This window comes from Salmo trutta, chromosome 39, assembly GCF_901001165.1.
Source record: "Salmo trutta chromosome 39, fSalTru1.1, whole genome shotgun sequence".
Taxonomy (NCBI): domain Eukaryota; kingdom Metazoa; phylum Chordata; class Actinopteri; order Salmoniformes; family Salmonidae; genus Salmo; species Salmo trutta.
Genome location: NC_042995.1, coordinates 25,392,143 through 25,414,750, shown reverse-complemented (window position 1 = coordinate 25,414,750; position 22,608 = coordinate 25,392,143). Strand labels below are relative to the sequence as shown.

Sequence of the window (22,608 nt, the reverse complement as noted above, 5' to 3'; positions counted from 1 at the left end):
GAGATGTTGTTACCTACCCTCACCATCTGGGGGCGGCCCGTCAGGAAGTCCAGGACCCAGATGCACAGTGCGGGGTTGAGACCAAGGGTACTATGGTGTTAAATGCTGAGCTGTAATCGATGAACAGCATTCTTACATAGGTATTCCTCTTGTCCAGATGGGTTAGGGTAGTGTACAGTGTGATGGCGATTGCGTCGTCTGTGGACCTATTGTGGCGGTAAGCAAATTGGAGTGGGTGTCAGGGTGTCAGGTAGGGTGGAGGTGATATGGTCCTTGACTAGTCTCTCAAAGCACTTCATGATGACGGAAGTGAGTGCTACAGGGCGGTAGTCATTTAGCTCAGTTACCTTAGCTTTCCTTAGCCTGTTGGGGATAGGGGGCAGTATTTGCACGGCCGGATAAAAAACGTACCCGATTTAATCTGGTTACTACTCCTGCCCAGTAACTAGAATATGCATATAATTGTTTGATTTGGATAGAAAACACCCTAAAGTTTCTAAAACTGTTTGAATGGTGTCTGTGAGTATAACAGAACTCATTTGGCAGGCCAAAACCTGAGAAGATTCCAAACAGGAAGCGCTCTCTCTGACCATTTCATGGCCTTCTTGATCATCTCTAACCAAAACAGGGGATCTCTGGCATAACGTGACATTTTCTAACGCTCCCATAGGCTCTCAGAAGGCGCCAGAACGATGAATGGTGGCTTTGCAGGCCATGGCTGAAAAACATTAGCGCATTTGGATAGTGGTCGATCTGAGGACAATGAGACTGGAGGCGCATGCACGAGCCGACACCATCTTTACTTTCTCTCTCTTTGAACGAAAACAACGACTCCTGGTCAGAATATTATCGCTTTTTTACGAGAAAAACCGCATAAAAAATTGATTTTAAACAGCGTTTGACATGCTTCGAAGTACGGTAATGGAATATTTTGAATTTTTTTGTCACGAAACGCGTCGGGCGCGTCCCCCTTCTTTACCCTTCGGATAGTGTCTTGAACGCACGAACAAAACGCCGCTATTTGGATATAACTATGGATTATTTTGAACCAAACCAACATTTGTTATTGAAGTAGAAGTCCTGGGAGTGCATTCGGACGAAGAACAGCAAAGGTAATCTAATTTTTCTTATAGTAAATCTTAGTTTGGTGAGTGACACACTTGGTGGGTATCAAAATAGCTAGCCTGTGATGCCGGGCTATCTACTCAGAATATTGCAAAATGTGCTTTCACCGAAAAGCTATTTTAAAATCGGACATAGCGATTGCATAAAGGAGTTCTGTATCTATAATTCTTAAAATAATTGTTATGCTTTTTGTGAACGTTTATCGTGAGTAAGCTAGTCACATGCTAGTCTCATGCTAATGTAAAAAGCTGGTTTTTGATATAAATATGAACTTGATTGAACAAAACATGCATGTATTGTGTAACATAATGTCCTAGGTGTGTCATCTGATGAAGATCATCAAAGGTTAGTGCTGCATTTAGCTGTGGTTTTGGTTTTTGTGACATTATATCTGAGCTTGAAAAATGGGTGTCTGATTATTTCTGGCTGGGTACTCTGCTGACATAATCTAATGTTTTGCTTTCGTTGTAAAGCCTTTTTGAAATCGGAATAGAAGCCTGCCAGGGAAGCACGAGAGGCAGCCCCCGGGTAGATTGGCGGAGTCAGGGGTGAGACCTGAGCCAACTCCCTGTGCTTATCGTGGTGAGCATGTGCCTGCTCCTCGCACTCACCCTCCAGTGCGCCTCCACAGCCCAGTACGTCCTGTGCTTGCTCCTCTCACTCTCCCTTCAGTGCGCCTCCACGGCCCAGTATACCTTGTGCCAGCTCTGCGCACCTGGTCTCCAGTGCGTCTCCCCAGTCCGGTGAGACCTGTTCCAGCTCCACGAAAGAAGCCTCCAGTGATAATCCATGGCCCGGAGCCTGTAGGGATGATCCATGGCACGAAGCCTCCAGAGATGATCCATGGCCCGGAGCCTGTAGGGATGATCCATGGCCCGGAGCCTGTAGGGATGATCCATGACCCGGAGCCTGTAGGGATGATCCATGGCCCGGAGCCTGTAGGGATGATCCATGGCCCGGAGCCTGTAGGGATGATCCATGGCCCGGAGCCTGTAGGGATGATCCATGGCCCGGAGCCTGTAGGGATGATCCATAGCCCGGAGCCTGTAGGGATGATCCATAGCCCGGAGCCTGTAGGGATGATCCATGGCCCGGAGCCTCCAGTGATGATCCATGGCGCTGAACCTGTAGTGATGATCCATGGCCCAGAGCCTGTAGGGATGATCCATGGCCTGGAGCCTCCAGTGGCGCTCCCCAGTCCGGTGAGACCTGTTCCAGCTCCACGAAAGAAGCCTCCAGTGATGATCCATGGCCCGGAGCCTGTAGGGATGATCCATGGCCCAGAGCCTGTAGGGATGATCCATGGCCCGGAGCCTGTAGGGATGATCCATGGCCCGGAGCCTGTAGGGATGATCCATGGCCCGGAGCCTCCAGTGATGATCCATGGCGCTGAACCTGTAGTGATGATCCATGGCCTGGAGCCTCCAGTGGTGCTCCCCAGTCCGGTGAGACCTGTTCCAGCTCCACGAAAGAAGCCTCCAGTGATGATCCATGGCCCGGAGCCTGTAGGGATGATTCATGGCCCAGAGCCTGTAGGGATGATCCATGGCCCGGAGCCTGTAGGGATGATCCATGGCCCGGAGCCGCCAGTGATGATCCATGGCGCTGAACCTGTAGTGATGATCCATGGCCCGGAGCCTCCAGCGGCGCTCCCCATTCCGGTGAGACCTGTTCCAGCTCCACGAAAGAAGCCTCCAGTGATAATCCATGGCCCGGAGCCTGTAGGGATGATCCATGGCACAAAGCATCCAGAGATGATCCATGGCCCGGAGCCTGTAGGGATGATCCATGGCCCGGAGCCTGTAGGGATGATCCATGGCCCGGAGCCTGTAGGGATGATCCATGGCCCGGAGCCTGTAGGGATGATCCATGGCCCGGAGCCTCCAGTGATGATCCATGGCGCTGAACCTGTAGTGATGATCCATGGCACGGAGCCTCCAGCAGCGCTCCCCAGTCCGGAGCCTCCAGCGGCGTTCCTCAGTCCGGAGCCTCCAGCGGTGCTCCCCAGTCCGGAGCCTCCAGCAGCACAGTCTGGTTCCTTCGACGACAATCCACGGTCCGGTGGTACTAAAGCAGAGGGATCAGCAGGTGGAGCGGGGGTTACGCCCCGAACCGGAGCCGCCTCCTCTGCTGCAGGATAAGGTTATGTGGACTGCACTAGGTTCGCCATAGATAGGAGTTACCCACCCTACCCTCCCTTTTTTTGTTTGTGTTTTTTAGGAGCATTCGGAGTCTGCACCTTTGGGGGGGGGGGGGGGTACTGTCACGTCCTGACCCTAGGAAGATGTTATTTTCTATGGTAGAGTAGGTCAGGGCGTGACAGGGGGTGTTTTGTTTTTCTGTTTTCTATATATATGTTTAGTTTTAGTTTTCTATTTCTATGTTGTTGTTTTTTGGGATGATCTCCAATTAGAGATTAGAGCTGGATCTCGTTGTCTCTAATTGGAGATCATACTTATGTAGGGTTTTTTTTCACCTGCGTTTGTGGGTAGGTTTTTTCTGTTTAGTTATCTGTTACCTGACAGAACTGTTGGCTGTTTGGTTGTTATTTTGTCTTTAGTATTCTGAGTTAAAATAAATATTCACTATGAGCACTCAACACGCTGCGCCTTGGTACCCTCTCTACGACAGCCGTTACACATTTGCTCACTTTGTATATAGACTTATTTTTCTACTATATTATTGACTGTACGTTTGTTTTACTCCATGTGTAACTCTGTTGTATGTGTCAAACTGCTTGCTTTATCTTGGCCAGGTCGCAATTGTAAATGAGAACTTGTTCTCAACTTGCCTACCTGGTTAACCTCTCTGGGCTAGGTGGGACGAAATCGTCCCACCTACGCAACAGCCAGTGTAATCCCGTGGCGCGATATTCAAATACCTTAGTATTAGTATTAGACTTAAAAAGAATCATCCAGCGATCATACACTGTTTACCAGGGGGCAGGGCTACCGACGTTAAGGCTAATCTGAAGATGGTGCTGGCTAAAGCTAAAACTGGTGAGTGTAGAGAGTATAGGGATATTGTTATCCACGTCGGTACCAACGATGTTAGGATGAAACAGTCAGAGGTCACCAAGCGCAACATAGCTTCAGCGTGTAAATCAGCTAGATGTGTCGTCATCGAGTAATTGTCTCTGGCCCCTTCCCAGTTAGGGGGAGTGATGAGCTCTACAGCAGAGTCTCACAACTCAATCGCTGGTTGAAAACTGTTTTCTGCCCCTCCCAAAAGATAGAATTTGTAGATAATTGGCCCTCTTTTTGGGACTCACCCACAAACCAGACCAAGTCTGGCCTGCTGAGGAGTGATGGACTCCATCCTAGGTGGAGTAGTGCTCTCATCTTATCTACGAACATAGACAGGGCTCTAACTCCCTTAGCTCCACAATGAAATAGGGTGCAGGCCAGGCAGGAAGCTGTTAGCCAGCCTGCCAGCTTAGTGGAATCTGCCACTAGCACAGTCAGTGTAGTCAGCTCAGCTATCCCCATTGAGACCGTGTCTGTGCCTCGACCTATGTTGGGCAAAACTAAACATGGTGGTGTTCGCCTTAGCAATCTCACTAGAATAAAGACCTCCTCCATTCCTGCCATTATTGAAAGAGATCGTGATACCTCACATCTCAAAATAGGGCTACTTAATGTTAGACCCCTCACTTCCAAGGCAGTTATAGTCAATGAACTAATCACTGATCATAATCTTGATGTGATTGGCCTGACTGAAACATGGCTTAAGCCTGATGAATTTACTGTGTTAAATGAGGCCTCACCTCCTGGTTACACTAGTGACCATATCCCCCGCGCATCCCGCAAAGGCGGAGGTGTTGCTAACATTTACGATAGCAAATTTCAATTTACAAAAAAAAAACAGACGTTTTCGTCTTTTGATCTTGTAGTCATGAAATCTATGCAGCCTACTCAATCACTTTTTATAGCTACTATTTACAGGCCTCCTGGGCCATATACAGCGTTCCTCACTGAGTTCCCTGAATTCCTATTGGACCTTGTAGTCATAGCAGATAATATTCACATTTTTGGTGACTTTAATATTCACATGGAAAAGTCCACAGACCCACTCCAAAAGGCTTTCGGAGTCAGTGGGTTTTGTTCAACATGTCTCCGGACCTACTCACTGCCACAGTCATACTCTGGATCTAGTTTTGTCCCATGGAATAAATGTTGTGGATCTCTTCTAAACTCGGACAAAACAGAGATGCTTGTCCTAGGTCCCAAGAAACAAAGAGATATTCTGTTGAATCTGACAATTAATCTTGATGGTTGTACAGTCGTCTCAAATAAAACTGTGAAGGACCTCAGCGTTACTCTGGACCCTGATCTCTCTTTTGACGAACATATCAAGATTGTTTCAAGGACAGCTTTATTCCATCTATGTAACATTGCAAAAATCGGAAATTTTCTGTCCAAAATTGATGCAGAAAAATGAATCCATGCTTTTGTTACCTCTAGGTTAGACTACTGCAATGCTCTACTTTCCGGCTACCCGGATAAAGCACTAAATAAACTTCAGTTAGTGCTAAATACGGCTGCTAGAATCCTGACTAGAACCAAAAGATTTGATCATATTACTCTAGTGCTAGCCTCCCTACACTGGCTTCCTGTTAAGGCAAGGGCTGATTTCAAGGTTTTACTGCTAACCTACAAAGCATTACATGGGTTTGCTCCTACCTATCTTTCTCCTGACCCCTCCTGTCTCAGCCTCCAGTATTTATGCCGCAGTAGTTTATGTGTCGGGGGGCTAGGGTCAGTCTGTTATATCTGGAGTATTTCTCCTGTCTTATCCGGTGTCCTGTGTGAATTTAAGTATGCTCTCTCTAATTCTCTTTCTTTCTTTCTCTCTCTCTCTCAGAGGACCTGAGCCCTAGGACCATGCCTCAGGACTACCTGGCAGGATGACTCCAGTGTTGTCCCCAGTCCACCTGGCCGTGCTGCTGCTCCAGTTTCAACTGTTCTGCCTGCGGCTATGGAACCCTGACCTGTTCACTTTGATTACTATTATTTGACCATGCTCGTCATTTATGAACATTTGAACATCTTGGCCATGTTCTGTTATAATCTCCACCCGGCACAGCCAGAAGAGGACTGGCCACCCCTCAGCCTGGTTCCTCTCTAGGTTTCTTCCTAGGTTTTGGCCTTTCTAGGGAGTTTTTCCTAGCCACCGTGCTTCTACACCTGCATTGCTTGCTGTTTGGGGTTTTAGGCTGGGTTTCTGTACAGCACTTTGATACATCAGCTGATGTAAGAAGGGCTATATAAATACATTTGATTTGATTTACTTGTCAGACTGCACAGTAGCCTAAAAAACCAATGCATTTGGCTTAAATCTTCAAAATGCTTTACATTCTTTATTATGCAGTGTAAAAACATATACTGTACAGTACTGTATTTCTTCATCAGCATCTTTCTGCTTTCGTTAATAAAATAATGATAAATTCTCTTTCAAAATGCTGATGTTTATTTAGTTATGGATCCATAATGAATTACTTGTTCAAATATTCCATGATTGTAACGGTTGTCTTTGGGAATGGAGGACCAAAACGCAGCAGGAATGTGGAGGCTCATCTTGATATTTATTTTAAATAAAGTGAACACCAAAATAACAAAAATGAAAAACTCACGAACAACAAAACAGTCTTGTCATGCTCACACATGCAAAACAAGAAACAATCTCCCACAACACTACACCAAACAATTACCCATATATAGGACTCTCAATCAGAGGCAACGAGAAAGCACCTGCCTCCAATTGAGAGTCCAACCTCCCATTAACCTACACATAGAAATACACCAACCCAGAAAGAACATAGAAGTACAAAACATAGAACATAAACCAAAACCCGGAAATAGTAAATCAAACGCCCTACTAAATAAACCACCACCCCGAACCACATAAAACAAATACCCTCTGCCACGTCCTGACCAAACTACAATAACAAATAACCCTTATACTGGTCAGGACGTGACAATGATATTCTTAAGATATGTGTTGACTGAATATAAGCAAGGGATGTCTGCTAAATAATCAAGTTAGGTTTCTCCAGAAATAAATCATTTAAAATAACAAACTGCCTTTATTTACAAATTAGTGAGAATGTCTCACTCGATGTCCAAGAATTGCCTTTTTCTCGCTCACTCTAGGTTAAATGAAAACGAAATCTCCAAAATATTGTTACCTTATAAACAAAGCGATTATTATTATTATTAATTAATGTAGAATTATGTAAAAAACCCTTAGGATCTGTAAGAATATCTGAGAATATCTAACGGAAAATGCCCCTTAGATATTAATTTAGAGTCCTCAAATCCTCTAATTATTGGCGGAGAGTCACATCATTGAAAAATATATTTTTTGATATTCTGTAGGCCTACTATAGGCGAAATGAGTCTCACTAGTGTTGAGTCTGTCAAAAATGGCCAAACCCAGACAACGCTGGGCCAACTGTGCGCTGCCCTATGGGACTCCCAATCACGGCCAGATGTGATATAGCATAGAATCGAACCAGGGACTGTAGTCACTCCTCTTGCACTGAGATGCAGTGCCTTAGACAACTGTGACACTCGGGAGCAGTAAGCCAAAACACAGGCCAAAGATGCTCGGGAGCTACAATGGTAGGATCATTCGCTTGCCAATGGAACAATCAGCGTGAACAAGCAGCTTGAACGAGCAGCCAATGAGGCCCTTTTTCTACTTCCTCAGTCAGATGAACTTGTCGATACCAATATGAAGGAAGTTAGAGATAGTTTCGCAAGCCAATGTTAACTAAAAAGAAACGTCCACTCACTGTCACCTGCGTTTATTTTCAGCAAACTTTACATGTGTAAATATTTGTATGAACATTAGATTCAACAACTGAGACATAAACAGAACAAGTTCCACAGACATGTGACTAACAGAAATGGAATAACGTGTCCCTGAACAAAGGGGGGAAAAAATCAAAAGTAACTGTCAATATCTGGTGTGGCCACCAGCTGCATTAAGTACTGCAGTGCATCTCCTCCACATGGACTGCACCACATTTTCCAGTTCTTGTTGTGAGATGTTACCCCAATCTTCCACCAAGGCACCTGCAAGTTCCCGGACATTTCTGGGGGGAATGGCCCTAGCCCAAACCCTCCGATCCAACAGGTCTCAGACGTGCTCAATAGGATTGAGATCCGGGCTCTTCGCTGGACATGGCAGAACACTGACATTCCTGTCTTGCAGGAAATCACACACAGACCAAACAGTATGGCTGGTGGCATTGTCATGCTGGAGGGTCATGTCAGGATGAGCCTGCAGGAAGGCTACCACATGAGGGAGGAGGATGTCTTCCCTGTAACGCACAGCGTTGAGATTGCCTGCAATGACAACATGCTCAGTCCGATGATGCTGTGACACACCGCCCCAGACAATGACGGACCCTCCACCTCCAAATCGATCCCGCTCCAGAGTACAGGCCTCGGTGTAATGCTCATACCTTCGACGATAAACGCAAATCTGACCATCACCCCTGGTGAGACAAAACCGCAACTCATCAGTGAAGAGCCCTTTTTGCCAGTCCTGTCTGGTCCAGCGATGGTGGGTTTGTGCCCATAGGCGACTGTAAATTGGACAGTGCAGATATATTAACAAGAATTTAAGCTTTCAGCCGATATGAAACACATACAGTATATGTACCGACATTTGTTGTTTCTCTACAATCTGCAATCGTGACACAAGGCGCTGCATGATTTACAACTGTCCAGTTGATGGGACGCCTATCCCTAAGAAGATTTATTAATGATGGTGTTGAAGTTTTGCTTGGCCATGCAGTCATGGGTGAACAGGGAGTACAGGAGGGGACTGAGCATGCACCCCTGAGGGACCCCCGTGTTGAGGATCAGCGTGGCAGATGTGTTGTTACCTACCCTTACCACCTGGGGGTGGCCCGTCAGGAAGTCCAAGATCCAGTTGCAGAGGGAGGTATTTAGTCCCAGGGTCCTTAGCTTAGTGATGAGCTTTGAGGGCACTGTGGTGTTGAACGCTGAGCTGTAGTCAATGAATAGCATTGTCACGTAGGTGTTCCTTTTGTCCAGGTGGGAAAGGGCAGTGTGGAGTGCAATAGAGATTGCGTCATCTGTGGATCTGTTGGGGTGGTATGCAAATTGGAGTGGGTCTAGGGTTTCTGGGATAATGGTGTTGATGTGAGCCTTTCAAAGCACTTCATGGTTACAGACGTGAGATCTAGTCATTTAGGCAGGTTACCTTGCTGTTCTTGGGCACAGGGACTATGGTGGTCTGCTTGAAACATGTTGGTATTACAGACTCGGTCAGGGAGAGGTTGAAAATGTCAGTGAAGACACTTGCTCATTGGTCAGCGCATGCTCAGTGTACTGCTAATCTGACTGGCCCTGCGGCCATGTGAATGTTGACCTGTTTTAAGGTCATACTCACATCGGCTATGGAGAGCGTGATCACACAGCCATCAGGAACAGCTGGTGCTCTCATGCATGCTTCAGTGTTACTTGCCTCGATGCACGAATAGAAGTCATTTAGCTCATCTGGTAGGCTTATGTCACTAGGCAACTCACGGCTGTGCTTCCCTTTGTAGTCTGCAATAGTTTGCAAGCCCTGCCACCTCCGACGAGCGTTGGAGCCGGTGTAGTAGGATACAATCTTAGTCCTGTATTGACACTTTGCCTGTTTGATGGTTCGTCGGAGGGCATAGCGGGATTTCTTATAATTGTCCGGGTTAGAGAATCTGGTTGGCGTATGTGGGGATGACATCGTCGATACACTTTTTGATTGATGATGTGGTGTAATTCTCAATGGCATTGGACGAATCCTGGAACGTATTCCAGTCTGTGCTAGAAAAAAACAGTCCTGTAGCTTAACATCTGCGTCATCTGACCACTTCCATATTGAGCGACTCACTCGTACTTCCTGCTTTACTTTTTGCTTGTAAGCAGGAATCAGGAGGCTATTGTCAGATTTGCCAAATGGAGGGTGAGGGAGAGCTTTGTGGAGTTAAGGTGGTCTAGAGTTTTTTCCCTCTGTTTGCACATGCTGGTAGAAATTAGGTAAAATGGTTTTAAGTTTCCCTGCATTGAAGTCCCCGGCTCTGGATGAGCATTTTCTTGTTTGGTTATGGCCTAATCAGGAGTAGGCCTAGTGGTATTCTATAAATGCATGTAGCAATGGTAATCACACTGATAGAAAATAGAACGTAAGGGGTACATACAACATTTCTCTCTAATCCAAACAAGCAGTAGAGCTGTAGGATAGCAAACAACACTGCAAAATTGGGATTTTCTGAAATTGAGGCCACAAATGCTCAAATCTAAGGTCATCCAATCTTTAATAATATCACTGTAGTAAATTATTTTTAATCATTTTGTTCACAATGTTATTTCCCTTCATTTAAACTGACTAACACCATGTGATACTTCGGATTTAGACACACCAAACTATTCATGGAATCCTCAAATGTATGACATACTAAAAGGGTGAGATTAGCTAATCATTTTCTTTAATATAGACCCCTCCCCCGATAATTTTCCCACTGAGGAGAATGCTCAAAGTCCTTGTATGCCTTTGTAATCAGTTATTTTTCAGGTGGTAACACCAATTGCATAAAACTGAGAGACATACATTATACTACTAAAATGTTTTGTATTTTAATAGCCTTTGAAGTATATATGTTATAGATCAATAAAAACAATCAATCACCTAACCAAACCTACATGTAAATATTACCTCAATCAATCACCCCAACTACCTTATACCCCAGTACACTGTACTCCTTGTACACTGCTCAAAAAATAAAGGGAACACTTAAACAACACAATGTAACTCCAAGTCAATCACACTTCTGTGAAATCAAACTGTCCACTTAGGAAGCAACACTGATTGACAATACATTTCACATGCTGTTGTGCAAATGGAATAGACAACAGGTGGAAATTATAGGCAATTAGCAAGACACCCCCAATAAAGGAGTGGTTCTGCAGGTGAGGACCACAGACCACTTCTCAGTTCCTATGCTTCCTGGCTGATGTTTTGGTCACTTTTGAATGCTGGCGGTGCTTTCACTCTAGTGGTAGCATGAGACGGAGTCTACAACCCACACAAGTGGCTCAGGTAGTGCAGCTCATCCAGGATGGCACATCAATGCGAGCTGTGGCAAGAAGGTTTGCTGTGTCTGTCAGCGTAGTGTCCAGAGCATGGAGGCGCTACCAGGAGACAGGCCAATACATCAGGAGACGTGGAGGAGGCCGTAGGAGGGCAACAACCCAGCAGCAGGACCGCTACCTCGCCTTTGTGCAAGGAGGAGCATGAGAAGCACTGCCAGAGCCCTGCAAAATGACCTCCAGCAGGCCACAAATGTGCATGTGTCTGCTCAAACGGTCAGAAACAGACTCCATGAGGGTGGTATGAGGACCCGACGTCCACAGGTGGGGGTTGTGCTTACAGCTCAACACCGTGCAGGACGTTTGGCATTTGCCAGAGAACACCAAGATTGGCAAATTTGCCGCTGGCGCCCTGTGCTCTTCACAGATGAAAGCAGGTTCACACTGAGCACATGTGACAGACGTGACAGTCTGGAGACGCCGTGGAGAACGTTCTGCTGCCTGCAACATCCTCCAGCATGACCGGTTTGGCGGTGGGTCAGTCATGGTGTGGGGTGGCATTTCTTTGGGGGGCGCACAGCCCTCCATGTGCTCGCCAGAGGTAGCCTGACTGCCATTAGGTACCGAGATGAGATCCTCAGACCCCTTGTGAGACCATATGCTGGTGCGGTTGGCCCTGGGTTCCTCCTAATGCAAGACAATGCTAGACCTCATGTGGCTGGAGTGTGTCAGCAGTTCCTGCAAGAGGAAGGCATTGATGCTATGGACAGGCCCACCCGTTCCCCAGACCTGAATCCAATTGAGCACATCTGGGACATCATGTCTCGCTCCATCCACCAACGCCACGTTGCACCACAGACTGTCCAGGAGTTGGCGGATGCTTTAGTCCAGGTCTGGGAGGAGATCCCTCAGGAGACCATCCGCCACCTCATCAGGAGCATGCCCAGGCGTTGTAGGGAGGTCATACAGGCACGTGGAGGCCACACACACTGCTGAGCCTCATTTTGACTTGTTTTAAGGACATTACATCAAAGTTGGATCAGCCTGTAGTGGGGTTTTCCACTTTAATTTTGAGTGTGACTCCAAATCCAGACCTCCATGGGTTGATAAATTGGATTTCCATTGATTATTTTTGTGTGATTTTGTTGTCAGCACATTCAACTATGTAAAGAAAAAAGTATTTAATAAGATTATTTATTTCATTCAGATCTAGGATGTGTTGTTTAAGTGTTCCCTTTATTTTTTTGAGCAGTATATATAGCCTGTATATAGCCTCGTTATTGTTATTTTATTGTGTTACTATTTTATTTTTATCTATTTGTTAATTTTGTTACTTTTTAACTCCGTTGTTGGGAAAGGGATCGTAAGTAAGCGTTTCACCGTAAAGTCTACACTTGTTGTATTCGGTGCATGTGACAAATACCATTTTATTTTATTTTGTTTTGATAGGCTGGTGTTGACTGAAAAACAATTTATGTAAGAATGCCTTTTTATCAAAAACAAAAATTTTTGGAATTTGCTGGTGTAGGCATACTGCAGCCCACAGGACCTCCGTCAGTGTGACTTTATTGCTCTGCTCTGAGTCAGACTTAGGGCGTAGCTGCAAACTGAACCAGTAAAAGCATCCGATTCCAATCACTGTCAACTAAGACAAATATAATACATGTTTAAAAACCATGCAACCTCATTTCCATGAATGTACAAAATTAAATGAGTGATTTATCAAATCACTATTATAGATTCCTTACAAATTATTGTAGAGTATGATGAAGGTCCTAAATCCTCCCATTTACAGTTTATCTCCAAACAGACGTTGGCACCTCCCCATCTGTCTGTTTATGAAATATGTACAATACCAGTCAAACGTTTGGACACACCTACTCATTCAAGGGTTTTTTCTTTATTATTTACAAATTTCTACATTGTAGAATAATAGTGACGACATCAAAACTATGAAATAACACAAATGGATCATGTAGTAACCAAAAAAGTGTGAAACAAATCAAAATATATTTTAGATTTTATATCCGTAGTCTAGCTTTTTTATGGCAGTTTTGGAGCAGTGGCTTCTTCCTTGCTGAGCGGCCTTTCAGGTTATGTCGACATAGGACTCGTTTTACTGTGGATATAGATACTTTTGTATCTGTTTCCTCCAGCATCTTCACAAGGTCCTTTGCTGTTGTTCTGGGATTGATTTGCACTTCTCACATCAAAGTATGTTCATCTCTAGGAGACAGAACGCTTCTCCTTCCTGAGCGGTATGAAGGCTGCGTGGTCCTGTGGTGTTTATACTTGCGTACTATTGTTTGTACAGATGACCTTCAGGCTGTTTAAAGGTACAGTCAACTTAGTGTATGTAAACTTCTGACTCCAACTGTAGACACTCATGCTTTACTCAAAGCTCGTTCATAAAGTTTTTATAAGCAAGGTGCCTAAACAGTTACCCTAGGGATTTCCTAATTTGAACTGGATTATGTTTGATAGGCTTCCACCCTCTGTTTTCTGTTAGACAAGTAACTCTTTATCCACATTATAGCAGGGGGTGTAAATCCATAACACATACGTTTCTCCAGCAGCAGACTATGATCTATAGTGAGTTGTCATAATGCTGCATCAAATGTACATTTTCCTTGTGGCGTTTGCAGACACAATGTAAGAAACATAATTTATGTCCCCCTAATTGCCCTGAATAACTCTGTTGATCCTGCTGCTATTGTATGAAGTAATCAGGAGCCTATTAATCAGAGTTACACCATTAGAAATGAGGTGGTGTGCCCTAGTAGGAAGAGCACTTTGTGCATTTCATCCTGCACAATCATCTCCAATATAAATAAAATGAGCAAGTCTACTTCTGATAAGCTTCCCAGTAAAGCATTAAAATCAATCAAGAATGCCAGAAAAGTGCTAAAATAGACCAGATTAACATGTGCAGCCTGAGAAACAAAGTCCATGAAGTCAATAAATTGCTTGTAACAGATTACTTTCATATTCTGACAATCTTTGAAATTCACTTAGATAATACCTTTGATGATACAGTGGTAGCAATACATGGTTATAACATTTACCGAAAAGACAGAAATGCAAATGGGGGCGGTGTTGTGGTCTATATAAAGAACCACATTCCTGTAAAGCTTAGAGACGATCTAATGTTAAATACTATTTAGGTAATATGGCTACAGGTTAATCTGCCTCACCTAAAGCCCCTTCTTTTGGGAAGCTGCTATAGACCACCAAGTGCTAACAGTCAGTATCTGGATAATATATATGAAATGCTTGATCATGTATGTGATATCAACAGAAAAGTATATTTTCTGGGTGATTTAAATATTGACTGGCTCTCATCAAGCTGCCCACTCAAGAAAAAATGTCAAACTGTAACCAGTGCCTGCAACCTGGTTCAGGTTTTAGATCAACCAGGGTAGTTACAAACAGCACAGGAAGGAAATCATCAATATGTATTGATCACATCTTTACTAATGCTGCAGAAATTTGCTTTAAAGCATTATCCAAATCCATAGGATGTAGGGATCACAATATAATTGCCATATCTAGGAAAACCAAGCTTCCAAAGGCTGGGCCCAGTATAGTGTATAAGAGGTCATACAATAAGTTTTGTAGTGATTCACATGTAAACAGTATTTGCTGGTCTGTGGTGTGTAATGAGGAGCAACCAGACGCTGCACTTGACTCATTTATGAAATTGCTTATTCGAGTTACTAATAAGCACGCACCCATTAAGAAAATGACTGTAAAAACTGTTAAATCCACTTGGATTGATGAGGAATTGAAAAAGTGTATGGTTGAGAGGGATGAGTCAAAAGGTATGGCACATCTGCCCTACTCCCTGTGCAGATTGGAGATCTGAAAGGACATGGCATAGGTATGGTAATAGCTAAACCTAGGCTTCAGATAGGCTAGTTGGATTTAATGCCATATTGCTAACAACAGTCAAACCTTCTCAGATCGCTGAAGTGCACAGGGCGTTAGGGTTGAGGGTTGACATTGGGATTGGGTCAGTATAGCAGGAATGATACCTTGCCTAGCTGCCACTACATCACACAGGTTTACACAACATCCCCCTCTGCTGGAGATGGATCATATTGCATATGGTCTGCTATAGTGCAAAACCAAACTCTATGAATAAATGAATGGTTTTATATATATTAAAAAAAATGTAATAGACAAGAGAACATTTGAAAAAGATGACACTGTCCATATATGAATACAACAAAAGGCTAAAGAACAGGAAAACTAGAATTCAAAATTATTTTTGGGTTAAAACAAATATGTGGGGTAAAACTAATACATACATTAACAGAGAATTTAGAAATAGCAGTTCAACATCATTGGTGAACAGTGTGGCACTCACACAAGTAGAAAGAAACCCTTTTGAGTTTGCCCTACTATCACCTTGCGTTTATGAGTTTATTATCACTAGTAGCATGATTAAAATATGTCATATTGTCATTGAAAACGAATACAATATAGATTTGATTGATATATAGAAACATAGATGGTTGATAGAAACAACATTGAATACGCTGTGATTGTATTTTTTTTTATTTCCAATGTTCCTAAAAGGGGCTAGCTAAGGTATGAGGTCTGATGTCGTAAATCCCGTCATCCGGGAATATGATTAAATACGGTTTCGGGCATGCGCAGTTGTTCCTCAGCGCTTCGACCTCAGCAGCCGGTAAGTGAAGGGGAGGCAAATGAGGGTCTGCGCTGAAACATTTTAACAATCCATTTTCATCTTCTATCTGAAGTCGTTTTGATCCCACACCGACACATCATTTATGTGAATACAGTTGTTTTCCACATAACGTGAATCATTTTTATGGATTCGCTGTTTCTTTGAATTTGTAGTGAAATTGTCATTGACCTTAGCTACTGTTCTCTTTTTTTTGAGACAAAACCAGGTGACTCGTCTTTAGTTGATTTTTTTTAATCGGTCAACACATTAAACTAATATGTACGCCTGTGCGAAGTTCGTCTCTACGCCTGCACTGGTGAGTTGTGAAAGTAATGATGCATATAAGTTGTCATAGCATAATGTTAACTAGGCAAGTTAGATTGGCCTGCTGAACTTGTACTTATTTGTGACTTAGGAACTGCAGTAACGTTTCAGTGCATGCAATTGTGCACACTGAATTGTAAGTAGCTTGGTTTGAAATGTAATTGAAATGAACGTAGCTAGCTAACCTTTAGAAATAATAATGATAATAATTGTTAAACCTGCTCTTGGAAAATAACGTTACCTCTTGTCACCTAAGCTAGGTAGCCAGCTTTAGCTTTGCTTACGTTGGGTTACTAACCATCGCTCGTTAGCTTTCGAATGAGATTTGTAATTTCAAGGTCATGCAGAAATAAAGCAGCAAAGACTTCTTTCATTTGGCTATGTGCATTTGCTACTAGTAATGTCAATCCTAGTTGTGCACTTTGCCAGTTTGGCGTTTGTGTATTTTGGACCATGGCACTACATCTTGATCCACTCCATAATGCCCTCTGAGTTGGTCGTCTAGGACATCTGAAAGGGCTGGTTCAGTAGAGGCAGATATTTGGAACTCAACACTGCAATGCTTCCATGCATTTGTCATGTTTAACAGCACATTCGCCACAGTGTGTGTGTGGGAGGGGGGCTCTGTAGCTTGCTAGTAGTATGTAGCAAGCTACTAGTTATTTATCATGTTGTACTGCCCACATCTGACTTGTACAGTTGGTCAGTGGTGATGTACATATGATTTGTCCATGTGTCCCCTTGCGACTGTTAACAAATGTTATTTATTTTTGTGGTGGTGTGTTTATAATCAAGTTACAATGATGTTATGGAAGTTGCATCACTTAACGTATACCATTTTTAATGTACAGGTCCGTGCTGGATCCAGGGCATTATACAGACCTCTCTCTGCGTCTGTGCTTTCCCGGACGGATGTCAGAACAGGAGAGGTGAGTGTCTACCTGCCCCTTTTACCCTTTAGCGCCCTTACCCTGAGGATCAACATCAACTTCTATGGACAACTGATGCTACCTTTCAGTCTAGATTTTCTTCCTTAGGTAAAAGGTTGCTGAGAGAAATGATAAGAAAACAGCCCTCTGTTCTCTTCCAAATTATATTGGACCCCTCTGCAATGATTTAAATGTTGTCTTAATCATAAATGATTGTAATATTTATCTTCAAGCTGTTTTTATGGTCAATTGGTTCATTTTATTTATTTTTGACTTTTTCTTTGTTGCTCCCAGGCTAGCACTGCCTTTGTGTCACAGAGTGCCTTTTCTCAGGTAGCACTGCGGGGTTTCCAGACTAGTGCTATGAGCAGAGACATTGACACAGCAGCCAAGTTCATCGGCGCTGGAGCTGCCACAGTTGGAGTGGCTGGTTCTGGTGCTGGAATCGGGACTGTGTTTGGCAGCCTTATCATCGGATATGCAAGGTAAGTATTGCCATTAGTAGATATGGTGCACTACTTTATGCCCTCAACTATGTGAATCTTTGTTGATTTTTGTCAAAGATGTTTTACAATGTTTGTGAAAATGGTAAACAATCGCTATGGCTGCAAGTCTCTCCCACAGCTTTGATTCATGGCACTAGCAATTATGAATTTTTTTCTCCCCAGGAACCCTTCTCTAAAGCAGCAGCTTTTCTCCTATGCTATCCTGGGATTTGCCCTGTCTGAAGCCATGGGTCTGTTCTGCTTGATGGTTGCTTTCCTGATCCTGTTTGCCATGTAAATATGTCCACTGCAGATGGTGATCATGATTTTGAAACCACAGCTGTGGCTACCTATTTTACTCGAGCAACCCAAATTGTTCAGTGTTGGGGTCATAAAATGTTACATTTTCCAAGTTTTTGTTGAAGGCTGACAAAAGAAAAGGCATGTATTGTAAAAATGTAACCAATTACAGAATTAAATGCATGTATTTCACTATTTAAAATGGTTTAGTTACTTTGTGTATAGCCCCACTTTCCTGCAAAACATTTTCAAAGGAACCCCAGATTTTGGATTAACAAATGCATTTCTCTAGTGTGTGCCCTTCAGATCAGAACAAAGCATATAGTTATGTTAACTGCAGGTTGGTTGCAATCAAGTGAGTTTAAGTACATTTTCACTGTTCTTTTGGTTATCATGTGCTTTTCTTAATTGTAATAAATACTGAAGTTATCTTTCACTGGTGTAATACAATGTCCTCTTGTGCTATTCCATGAAAAATGATCAACATGACTCTGCTTTGCATTTATTTTTTCGAACAGCCATTTAATATATGTTAAAGTTGCCAATAGATGCTGATATTGGGTCAGTTTTGCGTTAGGATTGGGGAAGCTGATCTGAGCTCTTTACCTAGAGCAAACTTCACCCCAAAGCCATACATTTCGCTCGATCTTGAAGATATTTTAGATTTGGGGAGTGATTTAGTTCAGCTGTTGGATTGCAATTGAATAGACACTTCCAATCTCTTGCATTTTGAGATTATAAATTTAATAGCGCTAAGTAAACATTTTGGTTGTCATGAGCAGAAATTATTTATGGATGGTTAAAACATTCATAGCAGAGATCTAACATTGGCTGTTTAATTTAATCTGCATGGTAAATTGAAACAGTTTGGGTCCATTGAATTTCACTTTCTATATTAAATACAAAAAATGCCGTTTGGATCCTGTGCAGTGCCTGGGCTTTTGAATTAACCCTCCATTATGGCTCACACTTTGCATTGCTTTGTAGTAGTAGGATAGCCTTTGGAGCATAGTTGGCTTGGTGCGAATATGAGGAGGATGCTTTAAGAGTGGAGGGAATAATGCAACTGGTTGTATGTGAGTGGACAGTGAGTTGTGCTGCTATTTGGCTCTGGACCTGTCTGATTCTGACCAATGAACCCCCTCCCCCCACTGTGACCTTCATTCCTGTGAATGCTGCCTTCCACCGCTCAGCCCATTGACACTACCAAAAACAAACTGTTTCTGCTCCCATCCTGATTTTTAACTGTTTAATTACTTATGTGCTATGTATGTAATTTAGCTATAGCTGCCAAGTACAGCCTACATGTGTAATAAATGACTACTATTATGGTGCCTGGCACAAGGCCTGGGCTTTATCTGGCTGTGCTCCTTCTCATGACCCTACAAGATCAACTTGGTAGCACACACACCTTCCATGATAGAATAGGTCTTTTGTATTTCTATTTATTATGGATCCCCATTAGCTGCTACTCTTCCCGGGGGCCAGCAAAATTAAGGCAGTTATAAAAAATAAACATTACAATACATTCACAACATATTAGGTGTGGGCCATCAGGCCCCTACTCTACTACCACATATCTACAACACACAATCCATGTGTACGTGTGTATGACTGGTGGCACAAGTAATGGTCTTGCCTTTGAACTGCAGGATCTATGAATCGTTAGCTCAAACATTGCCTGTACTAGGTCTACTTGCAGAGCTGAGTTAAGCTTTCCATTTAGGATGTCCCCAAAAAATGAGAATGAAATTACAAGGACATCTCAACGGTATATTAATCTAATCAGATGTATGGATTCTCTCATCCTTCTAATATGGTGATTTAACTGGATTGCTGCTGCACCGGTCCATGCTTTCCGGGATCCTTGGGACTTCCCAAATTGAAATTTTAAATTGTTACGGTTAGGGTAAGGTTTAGGGTAGGGACATCCTAAGGATCCTGGATAGCACCAACCCTGCCCCATCCTTTTCTGAGAAGCTTCACATGGTAACCATGGTAAAACTACGGCCTAAAATTGAGGCTGATGGTCACGTGATATCACAAGATGGCAACTTCGTTATAGAATATAGATACGGTGTTTGTTGGGATCAATTATATTAGCTATATGCATGCATATGCAACCGGATAGATTACATCTTGGCTTTATCCTCACTAGATAAATGCATGTTTGCATCTACGCCTGCTCCCATTCCTTAGGTTTGTTTATTTTTTAAATGAAGTCGGCGGCGCTACTAGCGGTGACTCACAGTGAGAAAACGCGTTAACTTAAGTGGCCAACGCTATCTAGCCTGGACTGGCTCTGTTATTGTAGTATAAACATTTTGATAGTTTAACATTTTTCCTAGTTGCTGAATGTTTTCTCGCAAAATAATATTTATTCACTGTATTCCCCTTATCAGCTTTCTAACGACGGGGGAAATAGTCATATATCAGTTATTGCACCAAGAATGGCTCTAAATGTCTTTGGTAAGTTAACTAACGTTAGCTAGCTAACTGTTCCTTTCTGTCAGTTTGATATCTCGCTAGTTCCAATACCAGCTCTAACGCCAGCTTCCTAGTTATGCATGTGACAGATATGCAAATGTTTTGCTATAGAAATGTGGTAAGCGTTTGTCCATCTAGCTACCTTTTTTTTGGCCTTGTCGGGAGGCCTGTAGAGTTATTTTGCACGGGATAGAAACACCGTATTTTGCGTCAGCAGATTTGTAGATACGATGTTAGATAGCTAACGCTAGCTAACTAACAGTTTATTTAAGTCATTATCAACGTTCACGTATTATAGCGTTTTAAGCCATGTTAAAACCCCTTCATCACCAAACGGTATCACAAGCCTTTTCAAGAGGTGGAATAGTAGACTAAAGTATATTGCCTTTTTTGCATTAAACAAAAAACATTGACATATCTGTAACTTTTGAACTAGGAGAGGGAGAGAAAATACATACAGAACAGTTAGGGGGATAGAAATTAAGTGCATTTCAAGTTGAAGATAGAGCTGACATCCAGGCTGTGGGAGATGAGACTGGAAGCTCTGTGCTTTGGGACAGATATCCAGTGTATTCTGTCAGAACACACATGCCATAGTCCTTTCAGGGTGTGGTTGAAAGCACAGTCTGCAGTCCCATGTAGTGCAATAGCTATTTGGTCAGAACATCCTTGTAGTAGCCTAATTGAAATCTTTGTCAGTAGTAAGTAGTAGCTCTCTTTAAAGGTATCCTACACAATGGTGTCGACCCAAACTGCATGTGCTACGGTGTGGTATGGTTCAGTATAGAACAGTGGTAATTATTTTGTAAGGATATGTTGCTATGAGTGGAGAGAGAGCGACCATACCAACAATGGCAGATGTGTGAAAAGTAAATTCCAAGCCCTCATAAAATAGTTTGGCTTGGCACCATAATGTATAAATGTTTTAATGTATTCATGCACTTCTCAAGTACAATAAGCCTAAGCTAATATCAATGTTAGATTTATTCTGAATTTGCATAAAATGCTAATTTTCCCACAGCATTAGTTTGGTATTGTTGATTAGGCTAGTTGCATAGTATCTTGCATCTAGCCTAAAATGAGTGACCCTATATTATGTTTTAAGGCAATTCAGATGCTAGTGTAATCATTTTTTGGGGTCAAAAATATCTTGTCTGTTACTGAATCTGTAGAAAATCAAATTTGTCAGGGTGGCTTAATCAACACAGTTTAAGTGTAGTGTGATAGAATGACCACCTGGAGGCACTGTCAATCAGGATACAAAGATTTTTGGTAGCGTGTCAATGTTAAGGTTTATTAAGACTTGAAATTATGTTTTTCTTTCCTCAGACCATGATGAATACAGGCCGCCAGTGTGGAAATCTTACCGTGAGTATAAATGTATTCTAATGATGAAAATATTGTAGGGAGGACTGTAATTATGTTTTACTGACTGTGTTCTGTTTTTGCACAAGTGTATCAGCTCCAGCAGGAGGCACCACATCCACGGCGACTGACCTGCACCTCTGAGGTAAACAGACACAGAAAAGAGACCAATTGGCCACTTAAAAGAATGTCTGCAGGTATTCATAATAGATTCTCAATAAGAGATTATTAAACAAAATGCAATCTATAACAATTTTATATGAACTGAAAACAATTTACTGCATCACTTGATGAACTATGACATTATGTCTGGACATGGCTAATTTCTTCATCGTGCTCCCGCAGCTTTTTAATACCGCACCCACCACTTACTCCTGTTGTTTTTGTCTGACTCCCGCTTGCTCCTGCAAGAACTGGTCCCACCCAACAGCAGTCCCCAAATGTTATTTTAGGCTTATGTGACACAGCTAACTTGGGAGCCCTGGTCCCAGCAATTTGCCACCCTAGGCAATATCAAAATGCAAAAAAACAGCCCAAAAAATTGGTTAAATTATCAGATATTCTCACATGGCCGATTTTTAAAATTTTTTAATTTTAATTTTTTTTATGTTAGGCTATCGGTAAACTATTACTGGGTTACATATCAGCCAATAAGCCAGAGGTAATTTGAACGAGATCCAGAGTTGGAGCGAAATAGAATAGAGTGGGTACTTCACTTGAGCTACGTTTTGCATAATTTTTAGGAGTGGGACGATTTTCAGACAGAGACAGATGTTTTATTTATTTCCAGTCAATGT

General features: G+C 42.8%; 2 protein-coding genes across 3 annotated transcripts in view; both read left to right on the top strand.

The window, feature by feature from the left end:
- Positions 1-15,853: 15,853 nt before the first annotated feature.
- atp5mc3b (ATP synthase membrane subunit c locus 3b) lies at positions 15,854-18,404 on the top strand. Its single transcript, XM_029740448.1, has 5 exons — positions 15,854-15,921; positions 16,138-16,237; positions 17,097-17,174; positions 17,469-17,659; positions 17,843-18,404. Exons 2-5 carry the CDS (start codon positions 16,199-16,201, stop codon positions 17,955-17,957), a joined length of 423 nt encoding a protein of 140 aa, XP_029596308.1. The 5' UTR covers positions 15,854-15,921; positions 16,138-16,198; the 3' UTR covers positions 17,958-18,404.
- A 1,580-nt stretch (positions 18,405-19,984) lies between these two features.
- LOC115179350 (N-chimaerin) overlaps positions 19,985-22,608 on the top strand; it is a 38,364-nt gene continuing 35,740 nt past the window's right edge. Inside the window, exons 1-4 of one of the 2 annotated variants that reach the window (XM_029740784.1) lie at positions 19,985-20,158; positions 20,362-20,428; positions 21,776-21,814; positions 21,901-21,956. In XM_029740784.1, the coding sequence (XP_029596644.1) occupies positions 20,410-20,428; positions 21,776-21,814; positions 21,901-21,956 (114 nt within the window). In that variant the 5' untranslated portion in view covers positions 19,985-20,158; positions 20,362-20,409. Of the gene's footprint in view, positions 20,159-20,361; positions 20,429-21,775; positions 21,815-21,900; positions 22,009-22,608 lie in introns of those variants that run through there. The other variant, XM_029740785.1, reaches the window with a different exon arrangement.